The 12,792-nt window shown below is 33.1% G+C and overlaps 1 protein-coding gene and 1 non-coding gene across 2 annotated transcripts in view; both read left to right on the forward strand.

Moving 5' to 3' along the window:
* The window catches only part of DNAJC1 (DnaJ heat shock protein family (Hsp40) member C1), a 196,804-nt gene that overhangs the window by 67,541 nt on the left and 116,471 nt on the right, over positions 1–12,792 (forward strand). The window contains exons 2-3 of the mRNA XM_036842228.1: positions 6,293–6,394; positions 6,892–6,938. Of these exons, the coding sequence (XP_036698123.1) occupies positions 6,293–6,394; positions 6,892–6,938 (149 nt within the window). The remainder of the gene's footprint in view (positions 1–6,292; positions 6,395–6,891; positions 6,939–12,792) is intronic.
* TRNAG-UCC lies at positions 3,394–3,466 on the forward strand. The gene has a single exon. It is a non-coding gene; the product is annotated as a tRNA-Gly (tRNA).

Here is a 12,792-nt window from a genome sequence, read left to right on the forward strand (position 1 = left end):
AAATACAGCTGATCTTTATATATTGATGTTGTATCCTACAACTTAATACATTTACTTCTTAGCTCTAATACTTGTTCTGTGATGCTTTAGGATTTACCACGTATAGGATCATGTCATCTGTGAATAGAGAGAGTATTAATTCTTCCATTCTAATTTGGATGCCTTTTATTTCTTGACTAATTGCTCAGGGCAGAACAGATATCCCTCTTACTACTGATCTTGGGGAAAAGGTTTCAGACTTCACCATTTAGGTAGGAGGTTACCTGTGGGTTTTTCATAGATGCCATTTATCAACTTGAGAAAGTTTCCTTCTAGTCCTAGTTTGTTGAGTGTTTTGTTATTAAATGGTGTTGGATATGCTTTTTCTGCATCAACTGAGATGGCTATGTGGTTTTTTGTTCTTCATTTAATTAATATGATATATTGATTGGTTTTCATGCACTGAAACACCCTTGCATTCATAGGATAAATCTCACTTGGTCATGGTATGTAATCCTTTTTATATGCAGCTGGATTCAGTTTACTAGAAGTTTGCTGAGGAATTCTTGCATCTGTATTAATAAGGAATATTGATCTATAGTTTTCTTTCTTGAGGTGTTTTTCTGGTTTTGGTATCCTTCCTCCTAATGTCTCCTAATGTCTCCTTTGGTATCCTTCCTCCTAAACTCTCCTAATGAAGAGTTTAAAGAGGATTGTGATTTCTTCAAATGTTTGACAGAATTTAGTAGTGAAAGTCATCTGGTTTTGAGGTTGCGGGCTTTTCTTTTTAGGACATTGGGTTTTTTTGGTTTTTATTAACTGATCAATCTCTTTACTTGTTATAGGTCTATTCATTTTTTCTGTTTCTTCATGAGTCAGTTTGTGTGTTTCTAGAAATTTGTCTATTTCATCTGGGTTTCCTAATTGGCATACAATTGTTCACAGTATTCTTAGTGTACTATTTGATTTGCTTTTTGTTTCTTTTACAGTAGATCTTTATTTTCTTAGTGTTTGCCATGGAGATTACAATTAACATGTTAATTTATAGAAATCTAGTTTGAATTAATAGCAAGTTAGTTTCAATTGTATAAAAAATTTGGCTCCTGTATAGCTGTGTTCCCCTTCCTTATGTAGTTATTGTCACAGATTACATCTATATACATGTATGCACATAGACATAGATCTATATTATCATTTTATTTGAGACATAGACATTTATTATTTAAGACATTTAAGACATTTATTATTATTGCTTTAATAGTTGTCTTTTAAATCATATAAAAAATTGGAGTTACTAACTAGAAATACATGAATATTGACTTTTATATTTATCTATATAGTTATCTTTATCAGTGTTCTTTATTTCTTTGTATGAATTGAGTATTCAATTCAATACCCTGGTATTTTTTTCTTTCAGCCTGAAGGACTCTCTGCAGCACTTTTTGTAGAGCAAGTTTACTAGAAATGAATTCTTATCTTTTGTTTAATTGGAATATCTTAATTTCTCTTTCTTTTTTGAGGAATAGCTTTGCTGGATATAGAATTCTTGCTTAACAGATTTTTTAAAGCACTTTGAATATGTCATTTCATTAACTTCTGGCCACCATGATTTCTGATAAGAAATTAGCTGTTAATGTTTTTGAGAATTCCTTGTACATAATGATCACTCTGCTGTTCTCAGGATTCTCTGTGTCTTTGAACAGTTTGAGTGGAATGTTTCTAGGTGTGGATTTCTTTGTGTTTACCCTACTTAGGATTTGTTGAGATTTCTTGGATGTGTATATTCATGTCTTTTATCAAATTTTAGAAGTTTTCAGTCTTTTTTTTTTTTTTTTGCCCTTTTCTCTATTCTCCCTCTTGGACTCTTATTAAATGTATGTTGGTATACTTGGTGGTGTCCCACAGATCTCTTAGGCTCTGTTCATTTTTCTTCATTTTTTTTCTTCTCTTTGCTCCTCTTATTGGAAACTCTCATTGACCTATCTTCAAGTTCATAGATGTTTTTCTCCTACCTGCTCAAATCTGCTTTTGAGCCCCTCTAGTGATTTTTAAAATTTCAGTTATTGTATTTTTCAAGTCCAGAATTTTTCTTTGGTTCCTTTTAAAATTTTATGTCTCTGTTGATATTCTCAATTTGGTGAGACATCATTCTTGTTCTTTCTATTAGTTCTTTGTACATGCTCTTGAGCATATTTAAAACAGTTGATCTAAAATCTTTCTCCAGTAAATCCAGTGTCTGGTCTTATTCAGGGACAATTTCTGTTAATTTCTTTTTTCTGTGTGTGTGGGCCATACTTTCTTGTTTCTTTGCATCCTTCATAATTTTTAATGAGTACTGGACATTTTGAATATATAATGTGGTAATTAGATTATTTTACCTCATCAGGGTTTTGTTTGTTTGTTTTTTTCTGCCTGTGGTTGGTGTTGTTTGTTTGTCTAGTGATTTTTCTGAACTAATTTTGTAAAGTGTATATTCTTTGCCATGTGTGGCCACTGACATCTGTTTGATTAGCTTAGGGGTCAGCTAATGATTCAACAGAGATTTCCTTAAAGGTTTGGGACCAGAAACAAACAAACAAACAAACAAAACCTCAAAATCTTTGGCAGTGGGTCCTGTGTATATGTTGGGGCATGCCTTCAACACTCAGCTAGGCAGTTTACAACTCACCCTTAGACTTCATCTGCTGCTTGTATACAGCCTAAAGCTCAGCCAGAAGTGAGAATTTAGGGCCGTCTCAGGTGTTTTTGAGCAGCTACTCCGCCTTGGGCACACACATGTGGGTCTTCTGGTGGGAGCATTTCAAATCCCATATTCCCCAAAGCATCTCACTTTCCAGTTTTTCCTCCTAAGCTTTTTGATGTGTCTATTGTTTACCCCAGCTGCCATCCCTTGCCTCATTTGGCACCTGCTGATAAATTTGCCGTTAAATGTTTTTGACAAATGTCCTGAACAGTTGCCTCTCTGCACTGGGAGAGATCTGAGCTTGGTGAAATAAAGGTAAGCCCTTTACACAGTCTGTCAGGGAACCAAAAGACAGGCCAGAACAAGCAGCCACAGTTCTTGGAGGACAAAGTCCACTTTGCTTACTCTAACACTAGGAACCCACACCAGTAACTCAGATTGGCATCTTCAGGACCCTTACTGCAAATTAGCTACCTTTTGCTTGACTAAGTGCTTGACTGATTGCTGGAATCCTTTGACTAGTTTGAAGAGTTCAGATAAAGTTGATTCTGACAGGTTTTGCCAGGTTATTTGCTGTTTCTCTTCAGGGACAGGCCCTTGGAGTTCCCTATTCTGCAACTTTCATTGATGTCTCATCACATTTTTTTCAATTTTGACAAACATATTATTTTCATAGGTTGCTGTTGTGTTTTTTGTTTGTTTTTTTTTTTAATAAAGAATGACCAGGGACTTCCCTGGTGGTCCAGTGGTTAAGACTCTGCACTTCCAATGCAGGGGGCACAGGTTCGATCCCTGGTCAGGGAACTAAGATCCCACATGCTGTGTGGCACAACCCCCCCCCCCCAAAAAACCCAAAAAGAATGACCATATATATCTCTTCTTTACAGGGGTCATCCAAGTATTATGATAATTCATGTCCAGCTTGCCAAAAAACCATATCACATTTAGAAGGAAAGAATCCTGGCAGTTGAACCCTGTAGATCTTCTGATGTCAACAGTGTTAAAGATGGCCAGTTCACCCATAGTCCTATCAAAAATTTTTCTCTGAAAGCCAGAGAGATAAAACGTCTAATTCACTGTGTATGTGAGATGAATGTTCTAACATTCAGGTCTCTAGTAGAAATACGATGTAAAATGTGCCGTAAAAGCCAACATATATCAGGATCTTTACCTTTAAAACTGCAGTCGACCATATTCCATTGTAGTTGTGTGGATGTTTTCCACATAGTTTATCAGCTCAGTAGGATTGTAGCAGTTGTTCTCACTGCCTTCCCAAAAGCTTTAGCCCTTGTGAAGTGGCTCAGATGAAATCTACTAACTGAATCTAAAGAATCCACATACAGAGCTATGATTCTGATGCAATATTTTCTGGGTTTGAATTCTGTTTTCCTCTATTTGCCAGTAGTATGAACTTGAGCAAATTACTTCTTTTTGCCTCACTTACCTCATCAGTAAAATGGGCCTGCTAACAACTGTGCTTATCTTATAGCTTTGTTATGAGGATAAAATAAGTTAAGATTCATTAAGTAATTAACTAAAATTTAATACATACATAAGCTAGTTTGAGGTGCAACTTGTCTAGAGCATGTCTTTTAGATAGGGAAACCTCTGAGTTTTTCAGTTCTGTCCACTTAGCATGAAACTAATAAGTTCTTTCCACTTATTAGTGAAATAAACATACTGGGCAGATTCTCAAGAGGAAAATAGTCAGGCAGTATTTCTGTGTAGCCTGAGAGGCCCATTCCTAAGTCAGGAGAGAACTGTCTGTATCTACAGCTGGATGCAAAACAAAAACATAAAGTTGGAGAACAGCATCGTATCGTGTGATGGTTTGGGGGACAAGGAGGATGGACCAAGATAGTGGGATATAAAGCTAAAAAGACTGGAAAAGACAGATGATGAAGGTTCTTGGGCATTACTGAAGGGTTTGAAATAGGAGAGCCATCTGGCCACATTTACCCTTACGGTATATACTGCGGCAGAAAAACGGAGGATTGGGGTCAGCTTGCCAAGACTGGAAGGAGGGAAATGTCTTAGATGACTGTTATGTTAAGTCATAGATGTTCCATAATGAGCATGTATTAATTTTGTAACATAAGCAAATTCATACACTCTTATTTTGTAAGAAATCTACTTTTGGAATTTCTCTGTGATAGAGTCCCAATTTAATAAAATCTAAAATTAAAGTCCCAATTAGAGAATGAGAATTCATTTCACACTTGACCTCTTTGCTCAACAAAATCTCCATCACAGAGTTTCAGTAAATAATCATCCTTTTCTGCTACATGCTACCTATCATTTAAGTATAAGGAACACTTCAATTCCATTGAGCAAATGAGAATGGAAATTATAACCATATTACCTGCGAAACTTACTCTGCTAATTTTATAGCTCCTCAGCCCTCCACAAGTCAGAAAAATATTCACACCTAAGTTGAAACTTTAAAGTAGAGTGATTGCCTGGAGCAATAAGCCCCAGAAAATTGGTAATGAAAGTATTGGTTTATAAAAGAGAGCTTGGCAGACTAATTGTAGTCTCACTTTGCCTCTTTCCATCTCTGTTTCTTTAACAGCTATTTAGTCCCAGGTACACAGACTTTTGTTATGTTTTGTTTTTTTAGTCATTTGAACTTTTTAGTAAATCAGTTTTAGGAATTAATTGAACAAATACTCAGCTAAAAAACAAGATACAATTTAATAAGCAACTTTATCCTCATTTTGCCCCACTATGAATGTTCGTTTTTGCAATAACTTTTAAATTTAGTGGAGATCAAGTTTTATACCCAACTTAACAGTGTGTTCTTTGTTATTGTCATGTATTTTTTACATGTAAAATGATGTTCTCTGAGTTTACATGTACACACGGGATTACATAAAATTCAATTTTAATATCCACTTAATCCAAAGTACTCTTCCTCAACTATCATGACCTTTTAAAATATATTTAAACTATATTAGTAATACATAAATAGTGGGCAAATTTATTTCTGGAAATCAGACTATGGAAACTGGACAGCATTGAAAATAACTTATAAAGTACTAAAAAAAAAAGTTAATGACAATATACATAACTATTTCTAATTATAATTATTTTGGGTAAATGCAAAGTTAACTGCCTTCAAATAGGCATACTTTTTGACATGTGAAATTGAGATTCCATAGGTTGTTGCTTCATGGTAAATTCAATATAAATAGCAATGAAGGAACCACATATGGTAAGCCTGGGCTTCAGACATTGGCTTTAGGATTCTCAGATAAATAAAGACCTTCCTTGAAGGCACACGGATGTATTAATTTTTAATTTGTTTCTTTTTGATCTCTTAATTACTGAAAAAGATTTATTGGTTAATTTTAGGAAGGCAAGTGTTTGAAAAGTTTTGCCAAATACTGTCTTCTTTAAATGAATGTATGGTAATGAAAAGTTAAGAGGAGAGCCAAATTAGATTGAATAATTGTTCAGTCATGTGGGTCAGGCTAGTTGCATAGCCTGGTTGTTAGACTGATTGCTCAAATTACATTGCCTGGGGTCCTGCACTTGGTTGGCTGTCTTCTCAGATCTTAACAAGGTTCTGGGAATTTCTTTTACTGACAAAGTTTGCTTTGTGTTTTTCCCCTCCCCCCACCCCCCCAGGATGCTTCATCTGCAGACATTAGAAAAGCATATCGTAAGCTTTCACTAACTTTGCATCCAGACAAGAATAAAGATGAAAATGCAGAAACTCAGTTTAGACAAGTAAGTGAAATATGCTGTTATTGTATATGTATTTTTGTGATAATTTATAAATAAATGTTTATGGTAGAAACAGTAACCTACACGTAGAATATTCCATTTAAAATGAGATTGTAGTTTAGAAATATAATGTATACGTATTTATTCAGTTTTTTTACAAAATATGCTTTTACCAACATTTTTTTATATTAGAATCTCTAAATTCCTGGGGTCATAATTGTCATAATTTTCTTGTCTAAATTACAGTTTTTGCTTTTAAAAATCACATGTTAAGATAATTATTAGTTTTGCATCTTTCAAAAAGATTTATTTTGGTATCAAGCCTTTTTTAACCTCTTAAGGTGCTACCAAAACCGTAAAATGTTACTTATAATTAAGATTTTATCTGTTCATTGTATATATGAGTACGTGGGGTTTTTGCATGTGAATTATAGTGTGTTCGTCTCCCTAAGTGATTTCCTATAGTTGAGATTATTTTTAAAGTAATGCTTCTGTTTTAGTTGGTGGCCATTTATGAAGTTTTAAAGGATGATGAACGAAGGCAGAGGTGAGTGTTCATCTGCTTTTGAATTAAGATGTTATACTTTGATGTCTCAGTTTATAAAGGAGAGAATTGTCTCGTTAAACATTTTATTATGTTAGTATTTTATTTTCGTTCCTTTCAAGATGTGCATTGTTTTTAAAATGTATGTTTATAGGAGAGTTAATTTCTATTGAAAATATTGACTAGGTTGATTCAGTACTTATAGACTTCAGGATCATGGCTTCATTAGCTAATATTTTTAACGTGAGTATCTATGCTCTGGGAAATAAAATTCCACTTGACTTCAAACAAATGCCTATTCATTTTTGATATATGAGTAATTGCTCCTATCTGCGCTTGGGGGGCTTTTTCCCCCCCTCTATTTCTTAAATGTTTTGCAATTAGGCGATTAATGATATTCAAGTTATTACCATTTCTTGGTGTTTCCTCATCCTCAAAATAATAAAGCCAATTTGTGAGTGAGAGAACAGACTTGTATAAGTCTGTAGAAGATAGGAGTAGAAGAAAAATATTTGCTTCTTTCTCCTATTTCTTTGGCCTCCATCCCTTCCCTTCCTCTGCTCCAGTGATTCTGTGTTTAGGGTCGAACGTCAGAGAAGAGGCAGCTACCTCACTCTGAGACTTCTCTGGGCCTCTTTCAGCAGAGTAGTAATGTATTTATACAGTGGTTTATATGCTAGTGACTTAAGAGGAGATTGCAGAGAGACCCCCTTCCTCTGTTCTTCCGAATGTGTGGAAGGTAGACACTACTGTGACCGGTTTCAGAGTTTTTTTAAGTCAGACCCACGGTAAGAAATACATTTTGCATCATGCCTCAGGACACACACACACACACACACACACACACACACACACATACACACAGACACAACTGAAACAAAAATTTGACAAAACACTTCTTATTGTGTGTGAAACAGACTGATGTTTTCTATTCTAGGCTAGTCTAGACCAGTCTTCTTTCTTTTTAAAAACAATGCTGATTGTGGTCCACTAAGTTGATTTCAGGAGATACTAGTGAGCTACAATCTGTAGTTTGAAAATAGTGCTTTACAGTAAGAGTACCTTTAAAGAAAAAAAGTAGGTATTTGAGATTTTAGGCTAAAGCCAGCCTAAATATCTGTATCTCTCTATGGAGGCTAATATATCTTAAAGATAATCCAAAAAAGTATGCAATGTGACCTTCTGAATCTTTCTTCAAATGTATTACCTGGAATTATTCTGTATCCTACAATGTCAGCTACCACTCTTGGTTCTCATCTTAACTCTTTAATTTGAATACCTCAGTTTGTCAGATTGCAAAGCAAGGACTCAGGATATTCTCTTGAAGAGTTCTTTGCTTTATAATAAGGGGCTGGCATTGGTCCAGATACCATAGCAGACATTCCTCTGGTTTGAGATAATCCATAGTGTTGAAAGAGTCCTACGAGTGTGTTGAAAGAAGTGTTGGTCATTCTGTGCATATTTTCTAGTTGGTTTCTCTCACTGAGCCCCTAGTTTTGTTTCACACATCAAGAACGTGTCTGTAAAGATAGCTTTATTTAGTCTCTCTACATCTTTGGCATCAGATTTTGCCTTTTTGTTTGTTGTTATTTTAAAAGTCAGTAAACTTTGTAACAATTTCTTCCAATTACCGAAATTATTTATATCTTTTCAGAACAAATCACTTCTCATGTAAAAATTGTTTCTTCATTAACATAGACTCATCTAACATTTTCTTTTTAGGATTAGTTCCCTTTGCATTTATTGTAGAGTGTTAGTAGAAAAAAATGGATCTGACAGTTACACAAACAGCTGTAGTATTTATACCCCTTGAGGCACAAGTAACTCTTTGGTAACTGGTTTTCCTTGAGGCAAAAGTCTTAGCTAATCAAGCTGAGAATCATTCCTCTAAAGCTTGCGCCTGAGGCCGGGTGACCTATGAGTATTTAAACATATAGGAGAAATGCACCTCTACAGACAATTATCTAATGTTTATAATTCCTTGTTTTATCTTTTGAAAGAAGATTGTCTTATACTGATATTTAAAAATGCTCTTTGGTATCACAATTATTTATTATAAATATTCATTAAATAAGTAATGTGTAACCTTCCAGGAATTTGTAATTTGGAAAATTGTCATAGACATTTTTATCTATTTAGTTCCCTTACAAATAATTGTATTTTCACTGAAATCAGGTGCATTTTAAAAATTTTGGTAGAAAAGGGAATAGCATTGAAATAGATAAAATAACAAACTGGGTAACTTTTTTTTTTTTTTTAAGGAATAGGCAAATTTTATTTTTTTAAACAGCCTTATTTAGGTGTAATTTGCATACCATAAAAGTTACCTATTTTAAGTGTACAATTCCATGATTTTTAGTAAAAATACCTATTTTAAGTGTACAATTCCATGATTTTCAGTAAAGTTACAGAGTTGTGCAAACCACAACCAGTGTTAGACCATTTCTGTCACCTCAAAACATTCCCTCAAGTCCATTTGCAGGCGTTTCCCATTCTGATCCCAGCCCCAGGCAATCACTGATCTCCTTTATGTGTCTATAAATGTGGTTTTTTCTGGACACTTCATATTAATGAAATCATCTAATATGTAGTCTTTTGCATCTGACTTCTTTCTATTATCAAAATGTTTTTGAGGTACATCCATATTGTAGCATATACCAGTAGTTCATTCTTTTTTATTGCTGAATAGTATTCCACATTCCACTTTTGTTTATCCATTCACCAACTGATAGACATTGAGGTCGTCTCCACTTTTTGGCTATGATGAACAACGCTGCTGTGAATTATCACACACAAGTCTGTGTGAATGGATATTTTTCATTTCTCTCAGGTAGATTCCTAGGAGTATAATTGTGAATAAACTTTTAAGCTTTTTTTTCCTCCCAAAGCCATAGACTATAGCATGAAAAAAGTTTTCCTGGTTCGTGTAAGGGAGATTAATATAGAAGTCTTCTGAACTCCGTAGGTAACTTGCTTATTTTAGGAAATAGCAGCTCAGCTATGTTCTGACATAAATTTCTATCCAAGTGCCCTGAGTGTTAGCTGGAATAAAGTACTGAGTAGATCCTAATCACTACATATATACACTAGATTGTGCTTTAGTAATATTAGTATATTTACTTTTATTTAAAATCTATTTTAAAATTTTACCAGTATTCTTTTGCTAACCCTCTTGTGCAACTTAAAATTTTTTTGTCTATTTTATGGTACTATATTTGTAAAAGTTCAATGTATTTTTTTAGTTTACTAAGTAAAGTCACATTTTATTTACAAATCCAGTGAAAAGTATAGTTTTCTCAGCTTTAATCTGCGAAACTTTTACAAATCCATTACCTCCTTATTGTAAATTTGATTACAGGTGTGTTTGAATAAAAATAAACATTAACCTGAGAATAAGAAATCTTTCTTAGTACCTTCCCTAATTAGGAGATATTATAAGACACGTATTATATACAATATATAAAGTGCTGTGTACCACAATTTTTGGCACATATATACATTTTATAAAGGAGAGTAAGATCAATTAATTAAAGCTTGTTTCCTGTTTATGATCTTTGTACAATTAATTTTTATTCTTAAGTTTCAATATGTGACCTAAATAGATGTTGTTGTTACTCTTTTAAGCTAAAAATTCTAACTTTTTACAATGGGAGATTCACAATTTAGGCAAATGCTAGAATTATTTCAATATTCATTTTCATAATATACATGTTTTCTATTTTAATTTCATAGTTACTATTTTATTCTTCAAAGCATGCTAATAATATTTTTAATTTACATACTTTTTTTTCTTCTGGTAATTTAAACATTTTTAGATTTACTTGCCAATGTTTGTATTAGGCTAAAAATATTTGATGAATTGCAGACTATAGAATGGAACTCACATAATTATGTAACCATTATTATGTTCATCATGTGCATTTTAAGAAAATCAAATGATGTAAACATGTATTAGGCCAGATGTAGAATTGATCAATGTTTTAATTTCTAATTAATAGTTCCATATGATTTTTTACATTAGTGATATTTTCATCATAGAGATTTACTTTTGTATTTTCTTATAATATTCATACATGTGTACATTCTTAATCTGATTTTAACAAATTGTTAAGAGCAGTTTGTATGAGCTTAATTATTTTAACAGTGTTATGTGTTAAATATAGAAAAGGCATAACAGTGATGTTTTAAATTTTATGTGTTGTCAACACAACATTTTTTTCTTAAATAACTTATGAATATAATGTCTGTGTATATTTTAAGAAATATCTTTATTTTTTCAGTGTTTCAGGAAAGCAGTGATTTATCTTTTAACAGCATATATTCTAAAAAGTGAACTATAATAGAAGCTATCTTCCCTTAAAATGGCCAGTCGTGTGAGCCATAATGTTCATTGATAGTAAAATCAATAGAGCATTGATTCTAAGCTTAATCCTTGGAGACTGTTGTTCAGAGTGGCAGACGTAGCCTAGTAAATATCTAGTTTTGTTTAATGTGTTCAGTGCATAAGGTTTTGCTATCTTGAATTTAGCTGTGCACTAACAATTTATATGTGGGGTAGAAAATAGTAGCTATTAACAGACACATAGCATTTCAAAGATGATGGTGATAAAATATTTGATACGAGATTCGCAGCTATGAGCTCAGCTGGGTTTTCTTCCAGTACAGTTTAGATCTAAAACAAATTTAACACTTAGCAATGCTCTTAGGGAATTGTTGCCACTTTCTTAGATGTTCTTTATTAATAGCCACACTTTTTACTTGAAGTTATTTCATGGGAGAGATTAGCTGAAAATAATTATTTTTATATTCCACCTGTTTTCCTCAACAAATCTGAAGTAGAATGTAGATTCAGAATAAATTCAGCACTTCATTCATTGGACTTCATTCAAATGTTGTAATCTTGCATTATACCACTTGAAACGTTTTTGCCAATCCATTTCTTATCTAAAATGAGTCAGTTTTTACAGAAATAGATTTAAAGATAAATTTTCGAGGACAGGAATGATAACTTTTGATGAAATCGTGTTATTATGTCTTGATATTAGTGTTCAAGAATTGCTATGTAAATATTGAAAAAGAATATTTAACATCAAACTTAGGCCCAGCTACTGCACAACCATATTTTAATTAGCAGATTCTTGTATACTACACAGTTTGCCTGCCTTTAAGAGTTTAGTACCACTAATGTCCTTTGCTTTGAACATTGGTTATTCTGATCTGCCATTATTATTAATAATCTAAGTTGATCCTAAAAGTCACGTTTTCTAGATAGCCTGATAAAATATATTTCGAATTTATAACCAATATTTTTTGTACCGAAAAAAGAAGTTGCCTGTAATAAATCCTCTGCTTTATTTTTTTAAGCATATCTCCAAGGTATCAATTTAATAACTATCAAAGTAGCTACTGCAGTTGTTGCATTTAAATTGATTTACATGTCAAGACTGGCAGTTTAGCAGCTGCGCTATTATTCCTAGATCGGTCAATTTACTTGAGAAAAACCTACTACTGAGTTCTACTGACCTGCCTGACAATATAGGCCCTATTTCTATTCCTGTAATTAGGCCTGCGACTAACTCAGAATATTTTTAATTAAAATATTTTGGTCAATGTGTTGCACCAAATTAGGCCTTTCAGTGAAGATTTAATTCTGGAAATAGTGTGATTAGAATATTTAATGAGTTGTGTTGAACTAAGATTAACAGGTTGTGTGTTTTGAACATTGTTTGTGTGTGACCATTTTGAGTTTTACACTCATAAATGTTATTCCTGATTTTTAACCTTAAAAATATTTGCCTCAATAACTGTCTGACGGGTAAATTTAAATTCAGTTGAAATTTCATTCTAAAGAAAGCAG

Source organism: Balaenoptera musculus, chromosome 2, assembly GCF_009873245.2.
Source record: "Balaenoptera musculus isolate JJ_BM4_2016_0621 chromosome 2, mBalMus1.pri.v3, whole genome shotgun sequence".
Taxonomy (NCBI): domain Eukaryota; kingdom Metazoa; phylum Chordata; class Mammalia; order Artiodactyla; family Balaenopteridae; genus Balaenoptera; species Balaenoptera musculus.